This window comes from Salvelinus namaycush, chromosome 32 (genome assembly GCF_016432855.1).
Source record: "Salvelinus namaycush isolate Seneca chromosome 32, SaNama_1.0, whole genome shotgun sequence".
Taxonomy (NCBI): Eukaryota; Metazoa; Chordata; class Actinopteri; order Salmoniformes; family Salmonidae; genus Salvelinus; species Salvelinus namaycush.
Window position 1 is genome coordinate 17728645 of NC_052338.1, and position 26321 is coordinate 17754965.

The window sequence follows — 26321 nt, forward strand, 5'->3', positions numbered from 1 at the left end:
GAACACGATTCTGCAGCATCAACTCGCCACTGGACAGTTCCTTTAGGCAAACTGACCGTGGACGGTTAATATACCTGAATACTCAGCAAGGGAATAACACCAGTAAACTTCATGACAAAAATGGAGTGAGAGACAGCTGAAGAATTGGATTTGCGAAGGGAACCGCTGTTTTGTGCATATGTTCTATCTATTTTAATCCCGAAAAAGAAAACACACGATAACATACTACGGCTCATATGTTTGTCAATGAGTAAAAACTGTCTTGAATGCAGGGCATGTATCTAAGCAATAGTCGATCAATCACACTGTAGGCTACTTTTCCACGTTGCACGCCTGCTGCTGTGGTGCGGTAGCTTTCGCTGCTCTGCCCGGTCTACCCACGGTCTCTAGACTTCGAAGCCACGGCGAATTGCACTGCCAACTGAGCCGCAGCCATGGGTGGGAATTTGGGGTGCCACCGCTCGATCCCCAAAGACCCGACGGATTTCAGCAACAGCAAGCGCAAGTTTAGCGCAGCGTGCAACTTCAGCCACATCCTCGTGAACCAGGAGCGGTTGAATATCAACACGGCTACCGAGGAGGAGCTGATGACTCTACCGGGAGTGAACCGTATGGTAGCGCAGAATATCGTGCAGTATCGGGACTGCATTGCGGGGTTTAAAAAGGTAGAAGATTTGGCTCTCGTGAGCGGAATTGGTGCCGGCAAACTGGAGATCATCAGACTGGAAATATGCGTCTCGAGCAGGACGAGTTCGTCCCAACACTCGCCGTCGTCTCTGCGTAAAGACTTCGAGCCCCACCTGTCATGCACAGGTATGAACATTAATACCGCCACACCGGCGCAGCTCATGAGCATCCGTGGCATCACGGGTAAAATAGCGAATAACATAGTAGAATACAGGTTAGAAAACGGTCCGTTTAAAAGCATCGAAGACTTGGTGAGGGTCAATCACATAAACTCGTCTCTATTGGACAAAATCCGCTTTCAAGTGTACGTGGAGCGTTCCAGAACACCTTCCACCAATACCAACGGGGGGTTGACATACACCACCAAGTCTCATCCGAGCCCCACATCGTTCAGTCTCCTGAGTGAGGACCTGGATCTTCCAGCCGGGGGGCCGACTCGGATCATGTCGGTGCGGCCCGACGTGGAGCCTCCTTCGGGGATGCGGGAGGGGAAGGCGGTGGTCAGGGTGGCTACCTGGAACCTCCAGAACTGCTCCTGTGAAAAAGCCAACAACCCTGGCATCAAAGAGGTAGTGTGTATGACACTGCTTGAAAATGAGTAAGTATTTATCTGAAACCTACAGACAAACTGTCCTTTTTATAGACATATGTTGTCCAGACATAATGACATGTTGTCCATTATACATTGTAGATTACACTGTACAAAATATTTAGGAACAACTTACTAATATTGAGTTGTGCACCCCCTTTTGCCCTCAGAACAACCTAACTTTGTTGGGACATGGACAATACACAGCCTGCTCTCATAGACTAGACATAACATGGTAAATGTAAATTCGAGACACTCAAATTAGTATAGGGTAAGTTTTGTATGGTTACTTAATAAGGGTGGTTGATCACGGTTTGATGGGTGGGCATATACAGTTGAAGTTGTACATTTACACACACTTATGTTGGAGTCATTAACTTGTTTTTCAACCACTCCACAAATTTCTTGTTAACCAACTTGCCAAAACTATAGTTTGTTAAGGACATCCACTTTGTGCATGACACAAATCATTTTCCCAACAATTGTTTACAGACAGATTATTTCACTTATAATTCACTGTATCACAATTCCAGTGGGTCAGAGGTTTACATACACTAAGTTGACTGTGCCTTCAAACAGCTTGGAAAATTCCAGAAAATGATGTCATGCTTTAGAGGCTTCTGATATGCTAATTGACATCATTTACATCATTTGAGTCAATTGGAGGTGTACCCGTGGATGTATTTCAAGGCCTACCTTCAAACTCAGTGGCTCTTTGCTTGACATCATAGGAAAATCAAAAGAAATCAGCCAAGACCTCAGAAAAAAATTGTAGACCTCCACAAGTCTGGTTCATTCTTGGGAGCAATTTTCAAACGCATGAAGGTACCACGTTCATCTGTACAAACAATAGTACGCAAGTATAAACACCATGGGACCACTCAGCCATCATACTGCTCAGGAAAGAGACGCGTTCTGTCTCCTAGAGATGATTCTCCTAGAGATGATTCCTAGAGAGATTCTCTCTACTATTATTCTGACATGTCACATTCTTAAAATAAAGTGGTGATCCTAACTGACCTAAAACAGGGAATTTTTACTAGGATTAAATGTCAGGAATTGTGAAAAACTGAGTTTTTAAATGTATTTGGCTAAGGTGTATGTAAACTTCCACATTGAGGTCAGGGCTTTGTGATGGCCACTACAATACCTTGACTTTGTTAAATGCACTTCAATCAGTGTAGATGAAGGGGAGGAGACTGGTTAAAAAATATGTTTTTAAGCCTTGAGACAATTAATTCATTGATTGTGTATGTATACCATTGAGGGTGAATGTGCAACTCAATATTAGGAAGATGTTCATAATGTTTTGTACACTTTCTATATAAAGATTTGGTCAATCACAAGTGGGGGCCGTCCCTAACGCCCTAATGGGTGGGCTGCCCCTGAATCTGCTACGTCAGAACGTGTGTACCTGTCATGGTAATTTGGTACCCAGAGTCAAATCTTACATGCAGTCCCAAATCCAATCTGTCACGAGAGAGTACTGTCATCAGGCACATGATCCCCTCGTGTCTGTCACTTAATATAAAGAACACTAAATACTGCCCCAACCTAGTCTAAAAAAAGTACACTGACACACACACTTATTTATTTTACGAAACTTCTGGGGACACACAATTGATTCCCATTGAAAATCCTATTTTCACGAACCTCTAACCCTAATTCTAACCATAAACCTAACCCCTAAGCCTAAAAATAGCCTTTTTCCTTGTGGGGACACCACTTGTTCAAATGTTTGTTTTTGTTTACTCTTCTTGTGAGTTCTTCTGGTCCCCACAAGTATAGTTAAACATGTCCACATACACACCTACTAATGCAAAACTGAAAGTCCTACATGCACAGCAATCAGAGAAAACAAAGCCCTTTCATAATGATTTTGACCACCGTTAGCACAGTACTTTGACCCCAGATACTTCCCCCTTCCTCGTCTTCCTCTGTACAGGTTTGGAAGCGAAAGCTATTTTCAAAGCTATGATACTTCCCCTGGCTGTCCCTCCCTTTTCCTGTGTTCTGTCAGCCTGTAGGTGGGGGTCCTGGCTGGGGATATCGACGTGCAGAGAGGAGAGGGAACAAAGGGAGAGAGATGGAGAGAATGGGAGCAAGGGAGGGCGAGAAGGTGGATGGGAATATAGCGAGGGAAGAAAGAAGGGGAAAGGGAGGTGTAGTGAGTGCAGTTGGAGAGGGTGTTTTCTGTTTGCTTAGCGCTGAGCTGTGGAGCAAAAGATCACAGGCAGCAGGGCTGATACTTGAGTTTACAGTGCAGGCTGAGCTGGATTGTCTTGGCCTGCCTCCAGCTAGCACAGGGAGCGAGTCACTGGAGGTCAATGAACTCCTCCGCTCTGTGCTGCACCACACGAAACCAAAGGTTAGACAGATAATTGTAAACCAGTGCCGGCCAGCCTGACGCAGCCTTGGAGAGGAACACCCCTCGAGTTGTGTAATGAGTCAGCTGAGCGGTTGGTCTTCCTACTACCAGTCCCTGGCTGAGACACAGACGGAGACTAAGGGAAAGGGAAGTGGCCCCATCAGGCTAACTAGCTAGCAGGGACATGACAGGGATAGGGAGGTTACTATAGGCTAGCAGGGACATGATAGGGAGGTTACTATAGGCTAGCAGGGACATGATGGGGAGGTTACTATAGGCTAGCAGGGGGTTAATTCAGTTCAGCAGTACAGATAATGTGTAGAATGGAGCTGCTGACACAGTTGACTCATCTCTAGAAGAAAACAAGTAGTCTGGTTAAGATGTTGAACAGCTGTATTACTGACAGACTCCAGGGATACCCTCTCTGTGTACTATGTTGTCAGGGAACGGTATGCTGTAATGTCAGTTTTGCAAGATCGGTAGAGTGCCATGCATTGCGTTATTGATTTGTGCAATTTTTTTCACTTTGGCTGTCACGAGAGGCAACTTCTTTCTTCTGTTGAGCTAGTGGTTGGGGATTTTGTCTTTGTCAGTGTTATGCAATAACTACTGTGGAAATTAGATTTGCACATAAATGAGTAAAAACTACATAGGTTAACCGTCGATGTGCAGCTCTAGGGAAAACAAACCCGCATGCTGCCCTAAACATACTCTCTCTCCCTCTAGGTCAATCTCTACAGGGTTAGTGAAAAAGGACTTCCAAGGTTTAAATGGGTCTGAACTGACTTGATGTACTGAGGAATCCACTCTTGTTTTTACATTGAGGGCAAACGAACAACTGCTTTCACTGCAGTCTGAACTTCTATACAATCATCCCTAAAAAAAAAAAAACTCCCCCCACCCCAAGGCATGTCTGACACTCAGGACAGGGGTGTGGATTAGATACCTGTTGGAATGTGTTCTGATTTTCATAGTCAGTGAGGTTTGTCATTAGAACCCTGACAGTGTTTCTGATATAAATCGATTCAACCAGACCAACCCAATAACAGAAACAATGTGTTCTGTGTTCATCTGAATGGACATGATCTGATAACGGAAAATCGTATCAGCGTATCTAGTTAGCCATTCAAAGGTCAGTCGATCAGTCTTGTAATGTAATCATCCAATGATTGCCATCACCACACAATCTCTGGACAAGATCTTCTCGACTTCTAAACAGATTACTGGTATTACAGATCAACTGTGTTCTCTCGCTTCTAATATTGCAGCATTATGTTCTTTCCGTACATATTTATCTGTGGAAGAAGTGGTCAGAAAGGGATTTTTAAGACCCGAATGCCAAAACATTTAGGATGGAGGTGCTCAAAGTTGACCCATTTTGCATACCCTACCATGAGACATCCATGCCTTCATCACTGCAAAAGAAAAATGGTTGAGTTTGATATCATTTAAAAGATTACAAACAGTGTTGTCAAACTATATTTTATACATTCTTGAAAAAACACAGCACCCTGTATTCAAGAGCCGATGGTGGGCACAGCACAAACAACTCCGATGTAAAAAAGGGTCCAAGCTGCAACGTATGCGAAAATTGTAACAAAATCAGAGTTTAACATAAATTATCTAACAACGCGTAAAGGCAGGTGTTGGTGCTGCCTGCCACTCACCATGTTAATCCCTGTCCTAGTACATGATGGGAAGGTCACATCTACATCTCACCCGCAACAGCAGGTCTGTCCCCTGACTCACAGAACAGACTGCCTGCCAAAACAGACAGCATGACTATGTGCTGGACTCTACTGCAATGGTACACACCCTCTGTGCAGGCCAATGAAATCTGGAGCTATCTGAGAGGCACCGTTTCTCTCATCCCTGTCAGCGTGTTTTGTGATTGTGTGTGAGACAGGATTGATGCTGAGGTCATGAGCGGTGGTGTTGGGGAGGTCGCTGCTGACAGGAATGTGTGTGTGCTCTTAACACTCAGCGCAAGCTCCAGAGGGAGAAGGTGCTGGTGGAAAATTCCATCAGCGCAGCAGTTTGTGGCAACAGACTCTGCGTGAGAAGCATTGCCCAGAAAACACTGCTTCTGTCAGTGCCAGGACAGGAGCCATCATGCCCAGTCCCTCCTGTAACTGTAACAGTTTACACAGGTACACTCTGCCTTGAAACCAGTATTGCACTGGTTCTCAATTGACCTGAAAACAAAGCTACACTGATACACCAGCTCTCAAACCGGTCTGCACTGATACACCAGCTCTCAAACCGGTCTGCACTGATACACCAGCTCTCAAACCGGTCTGCACTGATACACCAGCTCTCAAACCGGTCTGCACTGATACACCAGCTCTCAAACCGGTCTGCACTGATACACCAGCTCTCAAACCGGTCTGCACTGATACACCAGCTCTCAAACCGGTCTGCACTGATACACCACAATCTAGTACAGTAGACTCTGAGACAGGATTATTCCAAGGTGACCTTCGTGCTGCAGCTCATTCCTTTTAGTTACAAAACGATATCAGTGTTATCAGATTTACTCTTATCTGACAAGTACAGACTGTTTTCCTTCATTGTGTATTCAGTGCGCATGTGTGTGCGTACGTCTACAGTAGATTTCCTACCCAAGTAAATCATTCTAAGTTTCTGCGTGACAGTGGTTCTTTTCTCCATTGTAATGACATTGAGGGATTACAGTTTCTCTCTGAGCCGTATATAGTGTGACTCTGCTCTCCCTCTTCTCTGATGCAGTGTGGATCTTTATGACCTTTGCTGCAAGCCCCTTCCAACTTTTTTCATTCTGTGTGTGTGTGTGCGCGCGCGCACACTCGCTCTCACTTGTTTGTACATTGCAGTAGAGCCCTTTACTCATTCTTTTTAATGTTTTTTTGGCACTTGCCTTAATCGTTGACAGGGTGCATTTGTTAATCTGCCTATCCTGTCAAGCTGTGAGGAGAATTGAGTGAGCATTGGAGGAGTTTGAACACACTATCCTGTTATTTTTATACATTTTGTTATGTTACAGCCTTATTCTAAAATTGATTGAAGAGGAACATGTTTTATTTCATCTACACACAATACCTCATAATGGCATGGTGAATGTTTTGTTGAAATTTTAGCAAATGTATTAAAAAATATATATAAAAAAATATTTACATAAGTATTCAGACCCTTTGTTAAGAGATTTGAAATTGAGCTCAGGTGCTTCCTCTTTCCATTGATCATCCTTGATGTTTCTACAACTTGATTGGAGTCCACCTGTGGTAAATTCAATTGATTGGACATGATTTGGAAAAGCACACCTGTCTATATGAGGTCCCACAGTTGACAGTGCATATCAGAGCAAAAACCAAGCCATGAGGTCCAAAGAATTGTCCGTAGAGCTCCGAGACAGGATAGTGTCGAGGTACAGATCTGGGGAAGGGTACCCAAAAAAATTCTGCAGCATTGAAGGTCCCCAAGAACACAGTGGCTTCCATAATTCTTAAATGGAAGAAGTTTGGAATCACCGAGACTCCTAGAGATTCCTAGAGCACCATCCCTACGGTGAAGCATGGTGGTGGCAGCATCATGCTGTGGGGATGTTTTTCAGCGGCAGGGACTGGGAGACTAGTCAGGATCGAGGGAAAGATGAATGGGGCGAAGTACAGAGATCCTTGATGAAAACCTGCTCCAGAGTGCTCAGGACCTCAGACTGGGGTGAAGGTTCACCTTCCAACAGGACAACGACCCTAAGCACACAGCCAAGACAATGCTGGAATGGCTTCGGAACAGGTCTCCAAATGTCCTTGAGTGGCCCAGCTAGAGCACGGACTTGAACCCGATTGAACATCGCTGGAGAAACTTGAAAAGAGCTCTACAGCGACGCTCCCCATACAACCTGACAGAGCTTGAGAGGATCTGTAGAGAAGAATGGGGGGAAACTCCCCAAATACAGGTGTGCCAAGCTTGTAGCATCATACCCAAGGCTGTAATTGCTGCTAAAGGTACTTCAACAAAGTACTGAGTAAATGGTGTGAATACTTATGTAAATGTTATATTTCATATATATGTTTTTACTTTGTCTTTATGGGGTATTGTGTGTAGATTGCTGAGAATTATATATATATTTTTAAATCAATTTTAGAAATAAGGCTGTAACGTAATAATGTGAAAAAGTCAAGGGGTCTGAAGCTGGTTGAGGAGAATGCAAAGTGTGCAAAGCTGTCATCAAGGCAAAGGGTGGCTACTTTGAAGAATCTCAAATGTGAAATATATTTTGATTTGTTTAACCCTTACTACATGACTCCATAGATGTGTTATGTAATAGTTTTGTCTTCACTATTATCCTACAATGTAGAAAATAGTAAAAATAAAGAAACCCTTCAATGAATAGGTATGTCCAAACATTTGACTGTTGGTGTGTAAATTCCACTCTCCTGTAAGGTCGTGGTCACACTAGCATCAGGCCCCGTGTGTGCACTGCGGCCAGGTCACCCCTGGTCAGTGCAAGGAGGCAGTGGAGTCCCAGAGGCTTTCTATTGTAGCCTCACATTGTGTGATCACACCTAGAGAAGAGGAAGGGAAGGGCTGTTGTCACCCTCCTAGAGAGCTCTGGCTCCAGACCTGTTTGTGTTCACTATCTCTGATTGCGTAGTTCCTGTTTGGAGACCAGAGATGTCGAGATCTCTCTCACAATCTATTATGAAAGAATTAGGGTTTAGGGTAGGGTGAAAGCTCTAGTGTGGTGGGTAAGCAAAAGCATCAAACCATTTGAAGACCACAACCAATGCAGCTAATAATAAGTTCCTCAAGTGTTGGTTATGGAGTGTTCCTCTGCAAATGGGTCCATAGTACATTATGTAATAATTTGTCTCCATTTACTATCAGTCGATTATATTACTGCGAAATAGTCTCCCATCTCTGGGTGGACTCTCTGCTGTCTGTTCTTATCAGTTTAGTCTCGTCGGTCATCCCTGCCTTCTCTCGTTTATGCTCTTTGTCATTCTCTCCCTCTTTTTATGGACTGGGTGCTCCTGTGAACCACCACCACCTTATCAGTCCCTAGCAGAGAAGAACGAGAGGCTAACGTTGATGTTTTTTTTTTCTTCTACTTATATTAGCGGATGTGGCGTTGCATAATGGGTCAAAGTCAGAACAGATGCAACGGCAGTGTTGTGTAATGTTCAATAATAACTGCTGGAAAACAGCCAACCTACTGTGCTTGAGACGTGTTTGGGAGTAGAGAGTGGCAGGGCACGAATCCTGCTAGTCGCAAGGTCTCCAGTCCACTTCTCCAGTCACATCCACAGTGACTGAGCTGTATGCTAGAATTAGAAAATCAGTCTAGGCTTAGCTGTCCTGTCTGTCTCCTGATATAAACTCAGCAAAAAAAGAAACGTCCTCTCACTGTCAACTGCGTTTATTTTCAGCAAACTTAATGTGTAAATATTTGTATGAACATAAGATTCAACAACTGAGACAAACTGAACAAGTTCCACAGACATGTGACTAACAAAAATGGAATAATGTGTCTGAACAAAGGGGAGGTCAAAAGTAACAGTCAGTATCTGGTGTGGCCACCAGCTGCGCTATGTACTGCAGTGCATCTCCTCCTCATGGACTGCACCAGATTTGCCAGTTCTTGCTGTGAGATGTTACCACACTCTTCCACCAAGGCACCTGCATGTTCCCGGACATTTCTGGGGGGAATGTCCCTAGCCCTCACCCTCCGATCCAACAGGTCCCAGACGTGCTCAATGGGATTGAGATCCGGGCTCTTCGCTGGCCATGGCAGAACACTGACATTCCTGTCTTGCAGGAAATCACGCACAGAACGAGCAGTATGGCTGTTGGCATTGTCATGCTGGAGGGTCATGTCAGGATGAGCCTGCAGGAAGGGTACCACATGAGGGAGGAGGATGTCTTCCCTGTAACGTACAGCGTTGAGATTTCCTGCAATGACAACAAGCTCAGTCCGATGATGTGACACACCGCCCCAGACCATGATGGACTCCAAATCGATCCCCCTCCAGAGTACAGGCCTCGGTGTAACGCTCATTCCTCCGACGATAAACGCGAATCCGACCATCACCCCTTGCGAGACAACCGCGACTCATCAGTGAAGAACACTTTTTGCCAGTGCTGTCTGGTCCAGTGACAGTGCGTTTGTGCCCATAGGCGATGTTGTTGCCGGTGATGTCTGGTGAGGACCTGCCTTACAACAGGCCTACAAGCCTTCGGTACAGCCTCGCCGCAATAGGCTGAGAGTCTGAGCACTGATGAAGGGCTTGTGCGTTCCTTATGTAACTCGGGCAGTTGTTTCCATCCTGTACCTGTCCCGCAGGTGTGATGTTCGGATGTACCGATCCTGTGCAGGTGTTGTTACACGTGGTCTGCCACTGCGAGGACGATCAGCTGTCCGTCCTGTCTCCCTGTAGCTCTGTCTTAGGCGTCTCACAGTACGGACATTGCAATTTATTGCCCTGACCACATCTGCAGTCCTCATGCCTCCTTGCAGCATGCCTAAGGCACATTCACGCAGATGAGCAGGGACTCTGGGCATCTTTCTTTTGGTGTTTTTCAGAGTCAGTAGAAAGGCCTCTTTAGTGTCCTAAGTTTTCATAACTGTGACCTTAATTGCCTACCGTCTGTATGCTGTTAGTGTCTTAACGACCGTTCCACAGGTGCATGTTCATTAATTGTTTATGGTTCATTGAACAAGCATGGGAAACAGTGTTTAAACTTTTTAAATGGAGATCTGTGAAGTTATTTGGATTTCTACGAATTATCTTTGAAAAACAGGGTCCTGAAAAAGGGACGTTTTCTTTTTTTGCTGAGTTTATATGAATGTACTGGACCCCTGGTTCCAGAACTAACTGTGAAGGGGAGGTTGGTGAGTCGAGAGGTGAAGATAACAGATTCCACAGCATTCTGGATCTGCGGGGTGAGGGGCCTAACGTGAGAACCGTTTCCCCAGGCTGTTGCGTGGTGGTAGAGAGCGGCAGTCCACTGCCCTGTGGGTGGTGCTGTCTTAGGGAGTGATTAAGGGCCCAGTGCAGCACCTAGGTGGAGTGAGCACCTATGGGACCTGGCACCAGGTGAAGTAGAGACCACAACTCAGACCTTCATATTGATTGATTGCCCTGATGCAGAAAATGCTAATTGGGAATGGGGCTTCTTGCAGAAGGATGATGTGAGCAGTGTACTAGGGGGAGAGGGAGGAGGTATGGAATTGAATAATACACCATTGAGAAGCCTGACTGAATCTGTGGTTGGCCACTCACCATCTTGTAGGACCACAAATTCTGAAATCATGTTGTGACAAAGATCCCCTCAGCCAATCTCATTCCCAACGCCTTCTCAACATTTGCTGCATCACATGACGTAAGTCTGTCACAACTACGCAGAACCAACTCATTTAGGGCCGTTATTATTACTGCCACCTACATTTGCCACTTATCGTGATTGTGTCTTACATCATAACTGTTATCCCACCAGATTATCTTCATTCATGGAGTACATGTGGGCCACAGCAACCCACCATGTAACCGGCCCAGTTTCACAAATACTTTATGAAAGAATGCAATCTGTTGAAAGGTTCTTTTTTTCATTTATTTATTTTTTGATCGGCGTGGAGCTAAGCTTGTGGAGGCCTCTGCAGCAGCGTTTCACAAATAGAAACCCCCCTGCCTATGCAACCTCATTTCGCGGCCTCTTTTTAGGATTACTAGGTCTGTGTTGATTACCTAGCACATAGAGAGCCTCTTCACAATAGGCATAAAATACACTAGACAACATGTTTTAGCCCGGAGAAAATGGAGTCTCATTTTTCACTGCCGTAGATGTAATTATCTAATTAAAGTTAATCAGCCTTGATCAATACTGTGTACAGGGGGCCATAAAACACTACCTGGTGGACATTGGAGCCTGAAGATGTGCAGTAAAACATGAGGCGCTGTGAAATATTTCCATAATGGACATAATGTAACAGTGGCGTGTGTTATCCCATCTGTGAAATAGGCCTGTGAAATACCTCTTCTGTTACAACTGTAGTCCATAGTCTAAGCCCTCCGTTGAAGATAAAAACAATTATAAATCCCATTATCAAATGAGGTTTCTCTGGGGCCTATTTGTTTTAAACAAGTCTGAATGAGTCAGTGAACGAATGAGGAATGTTTAGTTTATTCATTTAGTTAATAGACAGCAGTGAGGGAGACATGAAAACAGTGTGTGTGTACAGCAGGATGGGGAGAGACGGAGAGAATAGTGCTTTGCCCTTTTTTTATTACGCTATCTAGTGGGCTAGAAAAACAATTAGAAAGTAAATGGATGAATGTTTACGAGAGCATGGAACCTACTTTACTATCTCTGCACCAATGTGTTTGTATATAACATCTCCTGGGATTGTAATTTTTATTTTTGTAATTGCTCCAGGGCACAGACAGATTTTTCACGTAGTCAGCTCAGGTATTCGAACCAGCAACCTTTCAGTTACTGGCCCAACGCTCTTAACCACTAGGCTACCTGCCACCCATAGTTCAGTCTCCTTTGCCCCCGCTGCTATTCTCTGCATAATAAATGATTTGCATGCATCTGAAATGGCACCCTATTCCCTAGTGCACTACTTTAGATTAGAGCCGCTGTGTATAGTGCACTATGTAAGGAATAGTGTGCCATTTCAGACATATCCATTGAAGTTAATCACATGGTGCTTCAGGGGAAAAGACTGAGTCATGTTATGTGTTGTAGAGACAGGAGCATCCTGGATATGGACGGAGGCCCTCTGTGTTTACTCATAACGTTTGTGGTTGTTGTTAAATAATGCATTGGCCTCTCTATTACCAGAACTGTGTGTGTGTACTATCATATGGCTAATAATAACACACAAGTCAGCTTGGATAACAGAGATTAAATCACCACTGTTTTATTGATGCATCCATGTGTCTTACACCATCTTTCTGTCTCATTTTCTCTCTCCAGCATCAAGTTACTGGCAGTCCAAGATCTGGTCGATCGGGAGGCCCTTGACAAGGTACAGTGTAGCAATCCCTTACTTCACCTACTAGATAAAATACCGTTTCTTATTGATTTGGGGAGCAAAGCTCTGTGTACCTATTAGTCCACCAGTACAGATCATCTTTATGTTCGTGATAATAATGAGATGCTCTTGACAGTAAAAATATGTAGCGATCCTCCCTCGATTGCTGTCTCTCTCACCCACTTAACCTTCTGTTCTTTCTCAATTAAGCATAATTCTCTTTCTCCCTCCGCTCTCTCTCTCACACTCACACAGCTGTTACTAAAAGTCTGCTCCAGCACTGATATAAACACCAATATCATCTAGACACTGGCCAACATTTACTTGTTAACACACAAATGATCTTCAGACTAGATCTGATCTTATCTATACGTCTATCCATTTAACTGAGTGCATATTCACCAAACATCACCGTCCTATTGCTTCATTATTGTACATCAGGCAGCCCCTAGATATGACCTTCTCTGATTCTGTCTACAGCTACATTCTCCTGACCTCATTACCAAAGTAGAGCACATATGTGCATAGAGAACCCCTAATGGGTTGACGACATTACATAACATCCAGTAATGGAGAAGCAGGTATTCTAGCGGTATAAAGCAGCATACCAGGGCAGTGTCTCCCATCTCTATCTCCTCACACTCGTAAAGAAGACACCCTCTCCCTTTCTCCACACCTACTGTAGCAACTACTGACTTATTTATAGCGGTGAAAGCACAGGAGAGTGGCTTCACAGTTCACACTAAATGTTTGCCTTGAAATAGAACATAGTTTACACCGAGGGAGAGAGAGACCGTATGTGATGTGCTCCTGGAGAGAGAACTAGGTCGGCAGAGCTGCTGTCTCTCAGAGAGAGTTAGAGAGAGAAAGGTCCTCTCTAAAGAGAGGGATTGATAGTTTCTCTCTAAAGAGAGGAGGGAAGGGAGCTGAAAGGAAAATACAGGCGGAAGGAAGGGGGTTGCTCTATGAAGAGCAATTATCCATCGATGCCTCTTTCCGCTCGTCTTCCACATATAAAATGTTCTCTCCCTCCCTCTATCTCTGCAGTGCAGGCAGTCAGTGAGTCATGAAGTGTGAACGGTTCTGATTTCACACCATGTCCAAACCCAAAGGCTACGCAGGCTGCTCTAACATCACATCTGTCCTCCTTGTCTTATTCCCACAACTAATTCATCAACTCCCTGCAGGGATTCTTTAACTCTCCAATGGAATTACACAAATTGAATGTTAGATAAAATTCCAAAACTGAAATTACTTTCTTTTTTCACCTTTATTTAACCAGGTAGGCAAGTTGAGAACAAGTTCTCATTTACAACTGCGACAAACAACACAGAGTTACACATGGAATAAACAAACGTACAGCCAATAACACAATAGAAAAGTCTATATACAGTGTGTGCAAATGTAGTAAGATTAGGGAGGTAAGGCAATAAATAGGCCATAATGGTTTCATAACTTCCAGTTGAGAGTTCCCCCCTATAATCAGACAAAACCAGATTTAACTGTAGATGCATACAGTACATTCAGAAAGTATTCAGACCTCTTGACTTTTTCCACACATTACGTTACAGCCTCATTCTAAAAAAATTTTTACTATCTACATGTAATACCCCGTAATGAGAAAGCGAAAACATGTTTTTAGAATTTCTTGCAAATTTATTACAAATAAAAAACGGACAGCTTATTTACATAAGTATTCAGACCCTTTTGCTATGAGACTCGAAATTGAGCTCGGGTGCATCCGGTTTCCATTGATCATGTTTGATGTTTCTACAACGTGATTGGAGTCCACCTGTGATAAATTCAAATGATTGTTCATGATTTGGAAAGGCACACGTGTCTATATAAGGTCTCACAGTTGACAGTGCATGTCAGAGCAAAAACCAAGCCATGAAGTCGAAGGAATTGTCCGTAGAGCTGACAGGATTGTGTCGAGGCACAGATCTGGGGAAGGGTACCAAAAAATGTCTGCAGCATTGACGGTCCCCAAGAACACAGTGGCCGACATCATTCTTAAATGGAAGTAATTTGGAACTACCAAGACTGAGCAATCGGGGAGAAGGGCCTTGGTCAGGGAGGTGACCAAGAACCAAATGGTCACTCTGACAGAGCTCCAGAGTTCCTCCGTGGAGATGGTTGACCTTCTGGAAGGTTCTTCCATCTCTGCAGCACTCCACCAGTTAGGCCTTTATGGTAGAGTGGCCAGACAAAAGCCACTCCTCAGTAAAAAGCACATGACAGCCCACTTGGAGTTGCCAAAAGGCACCTAAAGGACTCTGACCATGAGAAATAAGATTCTCTGGTCTGATGAAACCATGATTGAACTCTTTGGCCTGAATGCCAAGTGTCACGTCTGGAGAAAACCTGACACCATCCCTACGGTGAAGCAGGGTGGTGGTAGTATCATGCTGTGGGATGTTTTTCAGTAGCAGGGACTGGGAGGCTAGTCAGGATCGAGGGAAAGATGAACGGAGCAAAGTACAGAGATGTTTGATGAAAACCTGCTCCAGAGCTCGCAGGACCTCCAGACTGGGGCAACAATTCACTTACCAACAGGACAACAACCCTAAGTACACAGCCAAGACAACGCAGGAGTGGCTTCGGGACAAGTCTGAATGTCCTTAAGTGGCCCAGCAAGAGCCCGGACTTGAACCCAATTGAACATCTCTGGAGAGACCTGAAAATAGCTGTGCAGCGACGCTCCTCATCCAACCTGACAGAGCTTGAGGCTCTGCAGAAAAGAATGGGAGAAACTCTCCAAATAAAGGTGTGCCAAGCTTGTAGCATCATACCCAAGAAGACTCCAGGCTGTAATTGCAGATTGAACTGTTGCCTCCAGGGGTGATGGCACTACTACTGGACAAACCCCCAACACAAACACATTATTTGATTGGCTTTGTATCTGTCATCATTTGTTTACCTTTAATCTCTGCAAATATGGTCAACACATCTTATGAGGTGTCCATCTGTGATGCAGCATCACACACCACACGCTATGACACTATGACAGCAGCAGCAGTTTGAGTTGGCATATTTACTGACAGTTGACATTTTTCACTGTTTAGTCACTCTAAGCATGTGTAGCAGTCTTGGTCACTGTTTTCTTGTTCTGTTTTGTAGTTAAGGAACCTTCTGTGGTTTATGGTGAATTACTGAGCAATGATTCATCTTTTCCCTAAAAGATTACTCTTGGTGTTCTTCTAGTTGTTTACCAGGCTTGGCTAGTGTAAGGTTCAAAACAACTTGACTGTGTCAACCTGAGTTACATTAGGGCTGAGGCTGACTGGCAGTAGGGACTTTCACATACACATTTTCTTAGCCCAGTGCTATCATTAAACTTAAGTTAAATCTGATCAAGGTGACTTACCCTTGTTTCACACAAGCACTTGTTAACCCTGGGCTAACCAAACAACAATCAGTAGTAGAGTAACATGGTGGAGGTAACCATCATCTAGTCAGTTGGATACATCACAACACACACCCACACTATTTACAATTTTCACCCTTACGAACACACCCCCACAATATTGCTGTCTATCTTCCCGTTTCACACTCCCACACATTTCCTTTTGTTTTCTTTCCCTCAGACTAGTACTGTATTTATCTATTGTGTAACAGTAGTGAAACGTGATAGTCGTGTGGATTTGCTATGCTTCCTTATTTCCATGACAACAAGTAACTATTTGGAATAAAGCACTCACTGCTGCTAAAACATCCAATGTCTCCATGGTGACCAGGTACAGTGTTTTATGGCCCCCTGTCCACAGTATTGATCAAGGCTAATTAACTTTAATTAGGGCCGCCCCCCTTTTGAAGGCCCTTGGATCAACCGGGGGGGGGGCTCAGTCAGTCTCAACTTACTGTTGCGAGTTACAATAGGTGCAATTTTGAAATTTGATTGTGCATTAACAGTTTTTCTCTTATGTCAGTCACTGATAGTCAGTCAGTTAGCCCATGTCAGCTAAATATTTGTAGATTGGTAAATTAGTCTATCTAAACTTGTAGTATTCATGGGCGAATAACTGCCAAGGGGGGCACCCATAGATTTTTTGTTGTCAGTGACTAAGATGTCATTAATAACTGCAAACATTTCTCTCCGCCCTATGGCAAAATGTGTAGAGTTGCAGGAAACTTGCTTTAAAACCCCCAAAAATTGACACCCCGTGGCAAAATGTGTACAATTACACAAAATGAACTCTAAAACGTAAAAGGAGTTTTCTACGGTGTGGTTTGGCGGCGCAACTGCCACCCGCAGTTCCGATTTTCGTTTGTGGCCCCCACCCCATCAAAGTTTCCCATCATTGTGCTAGATTAGTGGTTCCCAAACCTTTTATAGTCCCTAACCCCTTCAAACATTCAACCTCCAGCTATGTACCCCCTCTAGCACCAGGGTCCGCGCACTCTCAAATGTTGTTTTTTGCCATCATTGTAAGCCTGCCACACACACACACACTATACAATACATTTATTAAACATAAGAATGAGTAAGTTTTTGTCACAACCTGGCTCGTGGGAAGTGACAAAAAGCTCTTATAGGACCAGGGCACAAATAATATAATAATCAATCATTTTTCTCTTTATTTAGCAATCTTACATATAAAACCTTATTTGTTCATCAAATTATGAATAACTCGCCACAGGTTAATGAAAAGGGTGTGCTTGAAAGGATGCACATAACTCTGCAATGTTGGGTTGTATTGGAGAGAGTCTCAGTCTTAAATAATTTTCCACACACAGTCTGTGCCTGTGTAACCGATGTGAAATAGCTAGCTAGTTAATGGTGGTTGTATTTAGTTTTCATGCTAGTGAGGGCCGAGAATCTATTCTCACATAGGTACGTGGTTGCAAAGGGCATCCATGTCTTAACAGCACGATTTACCAAGACAGGATACTCTGACCGCAGCCCAATCCAGAAATCTGGCAGTGGCTTTTGATTTAAATTCAATTTTCAGAGAACCGCTTGTTGCAATTTCGATGAGGCTCTCTTGTTCAGATATCGGTAAGTGGACTGGAGGCAGGGCATGAAAGGGATAATGAATCCAGTTGTTTGTGTCATCCGTTTCGAGAAAGTACCTGCGTAATTGCGCACCCAGACACTCCGGTGCTTCACTATATCACATTTGACATTGTCCGTAAGCTTGATGTCATTTGCACACAAAAAATCATACAATGATGGAAGGACCTGTGTGTTGTCCTTGTTAATGCAGACAGAGAAGAGCTCCAACCTCTTAATCATAGCCTCAATTTTGTCCCGCACATTGAATATAGTTGCGGAGAGTCCCTGTAATCCTAGATTCAGATCATTCAGGCGAGGAAAAAAACATCACCCAGATAGGCCAGTCGTGTGAGAAACTCGGTATCATGCAAGCGGTCAGACAAGGGAAAATTATGGTGTGTAAAGAAAACTTTAAGCTCGTCTCTCAGTTCAAAAAAACGTGTCAATACTTTGCCCCTTGATAACCAGCACACTTCTTCTGTATGTTGTTAAAGCATTAAATGGTCGCTGCTCATATCATTGCATAATGCAGAAAATACACAAGAGTTCAGGGGCCTTGCTTTAACAAAGTTAACAATTTTCACTGTAGTGCCCAAAACGCTATCAAGCGGTCAGGCATTCCCTTGGCAGCAGAGCCTCTCGTGGATGATGCAGTGAACCCAAGTGGCACCGGGAGCAACTGCTTGCACGCCTGTTACCACTCCGCTATATCTCCCTGTCATGGCTTTTGCACCATCAGTACAGATACCAACACATTTTGACCACCAAAGTCCATTTGATGTCACAAAGCTGTCCAGTACTTAAAAAATATCCTCATGTTGTCCTGGTTTCCAGTGGTTTGCAGAAGAGGTTGTCTTCCTTAATTGACCCCCCCATAAATGTAACATGACATATACCAGGAGCTGTGCCAGGCCCGCCACGTCTGTTGACTCATCCAGCTGTAACGCATTTAATTCACTGGCTTGTATGCGAAGCAGTAATTGTTTCAAAACATCTCCTGCCATCTCACTGATGCGTCGTGAAGCAGTGTTTGATGAAATCGTTGTCCGTATAGTTATTTTTTTTGGGGCCTTTTTCTCCAGCATTTTCCCAGCCATATCCGCGGCAGCAGGAAGAATTAAGTCCTCCACAATAGAATGGGGCTTGCCTGTCCTAGCCACTCGGTAACTCACCATATAAGACGCTTCTAGACCCTTCCTATTAATGGTATCTGTTGCTTTTGTACGTCTTACTACTTACTATACATGTCTTACTATTTTTTCAAATTGTCATGTTTCTAAATGTCTGCGCAAGAGTGAAGGTTTCCAGTGAGAGTGTGATGTGATTGGATGTTAATTATTTGACTAGGCTACCTGTATTTGACATTATGTTATTTCGCTGAACACCAGATGGTTTCATTTTATTTTTGGCAGTGAAACGAGGCTTTTCAGGCGAGGGGGAAAAAACCCTCATCCAAATGTATAGCCCCTTTGGAAAATATAAATGTACTGTTTGAAAATGTGAAGGGTAAAAAAATTATGTGAATCACATTTTTATTTTGCGTAGCCCCGACGGCATTGCGTACCCCAGTTTGGGAATACCTGTGCTAGATGATTACATTCGCAGGTCTCGGGAGCTGTGCCAAGGCCTCCTCTATACCCACGTCTTGGTTCATCCCTGGTTGAATTATGGCTGTGTGTTTATTGTTCCTGGGTAGAGCTGCCTTCCATCCATCCTCATATCTCCCTCCACTTCTGTCGGATCCAGGCAACATGGCGATAGTAAATCTTGCTTGTTTTCTTCCGGCTGCCATTTTGAAACTTTTGTTATTAGCATCATTTATGGTGGGCTACTTGGCGCTGTGTCAGTCTGAGTTGGTTCTTGACATTAATGGGGCCGACAGGAGAGGATGATGGGGTATTTATTGATGGTAGTCACACTGCGTTAAAGACCCTCTGCTTTCCTGGTTCCCCATGTGGAAGCTCCCCCTCCGGGACTTAGAGTAGACCTAGTAGCAGCTCAGCCAGGAAGAGAAGGAATGCAAGGCAGACTGTCTCCCATTCCATCGTTGATAAACTTCAGTGACCTTTCACACATTACAACACTACTGGTGTCTGGTGCACCCTGAAATACATTTGGTCACTTCCTTTTTCTAAGTCTATTTCCTGTAGAATACAGTACTACTCGCCTCCCGGGTGGCGCAGTGGTCTAGGGCTAGGGTCTAGAATGACTAGTACACTATTTCTATGGTCTACTGTCCAGTCCGGTATTGTGTAATAATACGTACCCCTCTATTGTGTTGCAGTTCTGTGTGGAACTGAACCAGGGCTCGTTGGACAGCGTGAGGAAGTGGAGAGGACCACGGGGAGTCTGGAAGAGTACTGTCTCTGAGAAACCCACAGGACTGTTCAACAAGGTAGGGGTACTGATTACATCACTGCACTAAAACATGTTTTCTTTCCCATTCTGTCGGTCTTTCTTGCTTCTCTCTTTCCAACTCTCTCCCGCTCTTTCTCCCCCCCAACCCCTCTCTCACATCCCATCTGAAACAGACCACCCATCTCAATAGTTCACACAGCCATTATCAGTAAAACATTTACTAACCCTATACACTCTTGAACAACCTTTCTACACTCATTAAACAGAACCTACTAAGGGGTTGTTATCAGTGACCAGACGTAGCAAAATAGGTCACATGATCTCTAAGGCCTGCTGTAGGGATCAAAGGTCTAGTATAGTATGATTTTAAAAGGTGGTTGATTTATGGGACCCTTTTTAGAGGACCTTTCAGTTCCCAGAATGTCTGTCTTAAACCACTAAGAATCTCTCTGGGGACACACACACACACTCTGTCTTCCCGAACACCAGAAGGAGTAAATAGCTGTGTTTATCCTCAGAGGAAGTTAGTCCTGATATAGACCCTTGATATAAACTTGAGCTTTATTCTGTGGAGATGGCTCCAGTCAATAAGATGGATAGTACAGATGATGTGGAGGGGGGGGGGGTCGTAAACAAACCCTCCCCTCAGACATCTAGTACTGTCAGCCTCCCAGCCCTGTCCCCCCCTCTGTCCTCTAGTACTGTCAGCCTCTCAGCCCTCACCTCCCCTCTGTCCTCTAGTACTGTCAGCCTCCCAGCCCTGTCCTCTAGTACTGTCAGCCTCCCAGCCCTGTCCTCTAGTACTGTCAGCCTCCCAGCCCTCCCTCTCCTAGTCCTGCCACTGCCAGCCTCTGCAGTTTGTCATTGTGTTGTTAAGATGCTCTGGAATGGAGCTATAACTCTTCTGCTGCCCTGATCTGTTCACTGCTGCCCTGATCTGTACGATTTCAATTTAGTTTTTATAATGGCTTTTTGGGGTGGGGTGGGATGTGTGTATACACGATTTTGATTTGTTTTTAGTGTGTGTGTTTGGTATCTGCCCTCTGCATATGGTTTAATACGCTCTACTGACTTGGCAGTAGGAAGATGTAGCCAGTGGTTATCATATCTGTCTGAGGCTCCACTGCAGTGCCCTTGTTCACTTGCCTTTCGGATCTGACACATCTCTCTCAGTATCAAACTGGGCCATCTGCCACTGGGTCTAGCTGTGATGCTGACCATGCCCCTCTCTTACCCTGCTGTTACCCCCTGTTACCCCAGCACATGATACCCTCAGAGAGGCGTATTCCCTCCCTGGGTGAGAGAGGGCTCATTCAGCCAACAGAAAGGAGAACTGAGGATATCTACAGTATATGGGCCATATATCCCCAGCTCTTTATATTTAGAGGCTAACCAGGAAACACCCTTAGTGAATATAGTACAGAGGCTGAGCTCTGGCTTTGGGAAGTTCACTGAAGACTGAGTTGACTCCAATACTGGTTCAAGGGCATCCTAGAAGTTGAACTAGTGTTCTTTATTCCTGTCTGTTGTCCTCCCTTCCCTCAGGGAGTCAGTTATTTGTCTGACTGTCTCCTGTTGTCCTCTCTCCTCCAGGGAGTCAGTTATTCTGGGTTCCTGTGGGACAGCTCTTCTGGGATTCACCTGAAAGATGCTTCGGTCCTGGAGAGTCCTGTCGTCAACGGTAACTGGATGCACCCCCACCCCCGGCCATATCTCGCCCACTTTTATGTAAGTCAACAAGGAGTGTGTGTTTGGTGGGAACTCCCTAAACTGAAATTAGGAACAGAACGCATGAGTCATTTTATTGCCCCTATCAATACCATTATAACCATATAATGTCCTGCCAGAGAGACTAACATTATGTTAATGGTTAATATGTGACTAGGTTGGATCATTGGAGATGACAATGGTCAATGTCCACATGAGTGCTGGGGCTTGGCAATCCAACGGTAGGAACCACCCCTCTGAGGAGGTCAAGGCCCACAGACTGACCTCCAGGATCCAGGACACACTGAAAGGTCAGTAGCTGAAGGTCACCCTATTCTGTCTTTTCTAACCTTACGTCCTCTTCATTTATTGTTACCATCTTTCTCTTCAGTGGTTTAATGTTTTATTTGAATTGACCTAGTTACAAAGCTAATGTAGCTACATTGCTAATGTCCATCTGTGGTTCATCTGTGTGACAGCTCAGAAGGGCCTGGTGGTGTTGGGAGACTTTGGCCTGCCCCCCCAGAGCAGTGAGCTGGACCAGCTGAGGAAGGAGAGGCTGAGCCCCCTGGTGCCCCCCAACATGTTCACCAACATCAGCACCCGCTCCCCCAAGGGCTCCCTCTGTCTGGACAACATCTGGGTCAGCAAGTCACTGAAGAAGATCTACGCAGGTACGTCTGTTTGATGTCTACTGATGTGACGGTGTAACTAGAAATGGTATGAACGCTACATATTCTAACTACAATAACATACCAATCTAACCATTGGCACATGAATGCTAGATTTGAATTTGTCTGTTAGTGTTATGAGCTTGGCTATGGAGTGATTTTAGTGCCACCAGGAATTGAATCTGAATGTGTTATCCTCTGACCTGTCTCAATGTGTGTGCTTCCCCCTGCAGGACACTGCCTGGTGGTGCGAGAGGGCCTGACCAACCCCTGGATACCTGACAACTGGTCGTGGGGCGGGGTGGTGTCCGACCATTGTCCTGTCATGGCCGAGTTCTACGTGGACGTGGCGCAGAAGGAGCTGAGAAACAGAGTTTCCGGGGTAGAGAGAGGAGAAAGTATGTCGAAACACGAGCGGTGACTGCGGCTCGCGGTCGCCACAGAGATACAGAAGGGAGATTGTGGCACGGTGAATGTGAAATCAGACTGACTTGACTTTGCCCTGAACTGGATCCGGCTTTGGCCTGGGTTTTGCAGTGGATCAAAGGGTGGATTTACCTGACGAATGTGAATTGAAGCACCGAGATTGCCTTTATAGTTTCCTTTATCAATGTACAGTAGAGACTACCATGACATTGTTTTGCAGTAAATAATTTAAAACTGATAGTGTGTGTTAGACATCAGTGTGCCAAAACATTTTTTAAATGTATATGAAATAAAAGGAAATGGACATTCCCTTTCTGTGCTCATGTTTGATATGAGATCCAACCACTAGAACCCTAGCATGTTCAACACAATATGATACAAGCAAACACAACTAATGTCAATTTCTCATGATTTTGGTGTACTTGTGCCTGTGACCTACAGTGTATTTGTTAAGTATTCTTACCCCTTTTTTCCACATTTTGTTACGTTACAGCCTTATTCTATAATTGCTGAGGAAAAAAATTAATTTAATCAATCTACACACAATACCCCATAATGACAATCTACACACAACACCCCATAATGACAAAGTGTAAACAGGCTTTTAGAATTGTTGCACATTTATAAAAAAAATATTATTTACATAAGTGTTCAGACCCTATGAGACTCAATTGAGCTCAGGTGCATCCTGTTTCAATTGATCATCCTAGAGATGTTTCTATAACTTGAATGGAGTCCACCTGTGGACATCTCGATTGGACATGATTTGGAAAGGCACAGACCTGTCTATATAAGGTCCCACAGATGACAATGCATGTCAGAGCAAAAACCAAGCCATGAGGTTCAAGGTATTGTCCGTAGAGCTCCGAGACAGGATTGTGTCAAGGTAGAGATCTGGGGAAGGGTACCAAAACATTTCTGCAGCATTGAAGGTCCCCAAGAACACAGTGGCCTCCATCATTCTTAAATGGAAGAAGTTTGGAATCACCAAGACTCTTCCTAGAGCTGGCCGATCGGCCAAACTGAGCAATCGGGGGAGAAGGACCTTGGTCAGGGAGGTGACCAATAACCCGATGCTTACTCTGACAGAGCTCCAGAGTGCCTCCGTGGAGATTGGAGAACCTTCAAGGAGGACAGCCAACCTCGCAGCACTCAGGCCTTTATCCTAGACGGAAGCCACTACTCTGTAAAAGGCACATGACAGCCCACTTGGCGTTTGCCAAAAGGCACCTAAAGGACTCCGACCATGAGAAACAAGATTCTTTGGTCTGATGAAACCAAGATTGAACTCTTTGACCTGAATGCTAAGCGTCACATCTGGAGGAAACCTGGCACCATCCCTACAGTGATCATGCTGTGGGGAGGTTTTTCAGCGGCAGGAACTGGGAGACTAGACAGGATCTAGGGAAAGATGAACGGAGCAAAGTACAGAGAGATCCTTGATGGAAAACCTGCTCAGGACCTCCGATTGGGGTGAAGGTTCACCTTCCAACAGGACAACAACCCTAAGCACACAGCCAAGACCATGCAGGAGTGGCTTCAGGACAAGTCTCTGAATGTCTTTGAGTGGCCCAGCCAGAGCACGGACTTGAACCCAATCGAACATCTCTGGAGAGACCTGAAAATAGCTGTGCAGCAACGCTCCCCATCCAACCTGACAGAGCTTGAGAGGATCTGCAGAGAAGAATGGGAGAAACTCCCCAAATACAGGTGTGTCAAGCTTGTAGCGTCATACCCAAGAAGACACAAGGCTGTAATCGCTGCCAAAGATGCTTCAACAAAGTACTGAGTAAGTTGTTATATATTTGCAAAAAAAAATGTTTTTGCTTAGTCATTATGGGGTATTGTGTGTAGATTGATGGGAAAGAATAATCAATTTTAGGATAAGGCTGTAATGTAACTAAATGTGGAAAAAGTCATGGGGTCTGAATACTTTCTGAATGCACTGTACATAACGTAGCTGTAGCCTATAGCTTGCACACTGATGCACAGTAATACTGGTACATTTAACTCCGTGAGGGAAATGGGAGGCTGGAGCTTAGCTGTTGAAGCCATTAAAAGCTGCTCTATTTAATTATGTAAACAGGCTCTTTGCGTGTGTGTGTTGGAAGTGAGGCAATTTTCAATTTTTTATTGACTATCCAAAACATACAATATACTTGCAGTGAAGCCGCTCAACAACTACACCAGTCATCCAACAGACTCCCATTTAGAGCGATACACCGAAGCATCCAGGGTCAGTGCCCTGCTCAAGTGCATGTCAACAGATCTCCCACAAGGCCAAAAACGGGGACCCGAACCCTCCAAGTTCCCCAATAGCTGCCCCTCAACCATCCGAGACCCCTCCCACAGCCCCCCCCCCCCCCCCCCCCCCCAAGAAAAAATAATAAAAAATTAAATGTATTCCATTCCCCACCCCCAAGAAACCCCCCAGTGCTCCAACAACCGAGAAAATAATGCAAAAAAACAAAGGACATCAAGGACAACTAAAATCATAACAGCAAGGTCAACTGTATATGTTTGAGTGCATGTCTGGCACTATTTACACATGTGTGTGTATGTGTGTATTTGAATGAGAGTGTGTGTATATGCATGTGTACAAACACCTGCACTGCATCAGCCTCAGGTAAACCAGCATTAGCTGTAAAAACACTGCCCCTCATTGTCATTCAGACTTTTTATTATGTTTTATTTTTTATACTCTTATATTTGACCATCATTCTATCTCCCGCCCAGCAACTCCACTCCCACCTGTCTCCAATTCCATATCCCAACCCTCAGCTTCCCTCAGCCCATCCCACCTATCTCTGCTGGCCACCCACTTTGGATTTCTACGCAACATATATCTTTCAACTATGCGGTGATGTTTAACGTACAATTTCAATCTATCTAATCGAATAGAATCCACAGATTGCGAGTTGAAGATAGATAAATACTTTTACTAAGAGTATTAGTATATTAGTAATTGAGTGACCCGGTCTCTCCAGATCTCCTAACAGTACTATTTCTAGGATCAATTTTAGATCAATGTTTTGCATTTTCAGCCATTCCTGAACCTGAGACCAGAAACAGGCTACCTGAGGGCAATACCAAAATAAATGGTCTATTGATTCTGTATCCTCACAACAAAATCTGCAGAGCTTCGATGATTTTGCGCTCTAAATATTCAACATTTTGTTGGTGGCAAGAATTCTATATAATAATTTTAGCTGAAAAGCATGAAGTCTTGAATCTTGCGTCATTTTATATATCAACTCACACACCCTGTACCATGGAATCGGATCCCAACTATTTTGCAATCTGTGTGGTACAGTTGTCAGCATACTGGTCCTCAAATGAAACTGGTATACTTTCCTATTTATGTTATTTTTATTCCTCTGCCAGTTTTGATCCTTTATATTTGGCAGAAAGACCAGTTCCCTATCTCCTCCCGCTGCCACCTGCCTCCTCTATTTTTGGGATAATGCTGTAATCAATTGTTTGTACTCTTGGAATGAGCAGAC

The 26321-nt window shown here is 44.3% G+C and overlaps 1 protein-coding gene across 1 annotated transcript; it reads left to right on the plus strand.

Annotated features, from left to right (window-relative positions):
- On the plus strand, positions 1–23129 carry LOC120026899 (endonuclease/exonuclease/phosphatase family domain-containing protein 1-like). The gene is made up of 7 exons (XM_038971632.1): positions 1–1285; positions 12603–12654; positions 19941–20051; positions 21608–21742; positions 21900–22032; positions 22201–22395; positions 22626–23129. The coding sequence occupies exons 1-7, from the start codon at positions 435–437 to the stop codon at positions 22811–22813; spliced, it is 1665 nt and encodes a 554-aa protein (XP_038827560.1). The 5' UTR covers positions 1–434; the 3' UTR covers positions 22814–23129.
- Positions 23130–26321: the final 3192 nt, after the last annotated feature.

Coding starts and splice junctions, on each gene's coding strand:
- LOC120026899 (XM_038971632.1), top strand. CDS start 435: ATGGGTGGGAATTTGGGGTGCCACCGCTCGATCCCCAAAGACCCGACG. Junction 1,286..12,602: donor ATGACACTGCTTGAAAATGA/GTAAGTATTTAT, acceptor TTCTCTCTCCAG/CATCAAGTTACTGGCAGTCC. Junction 12,655..19,940: donor ATCGGGAGGCCCTTGACAAG/GTACAGTGTAGC, acceptor ATTGTGTTGCAG/TTCTGTGTGGAACTGAACCA.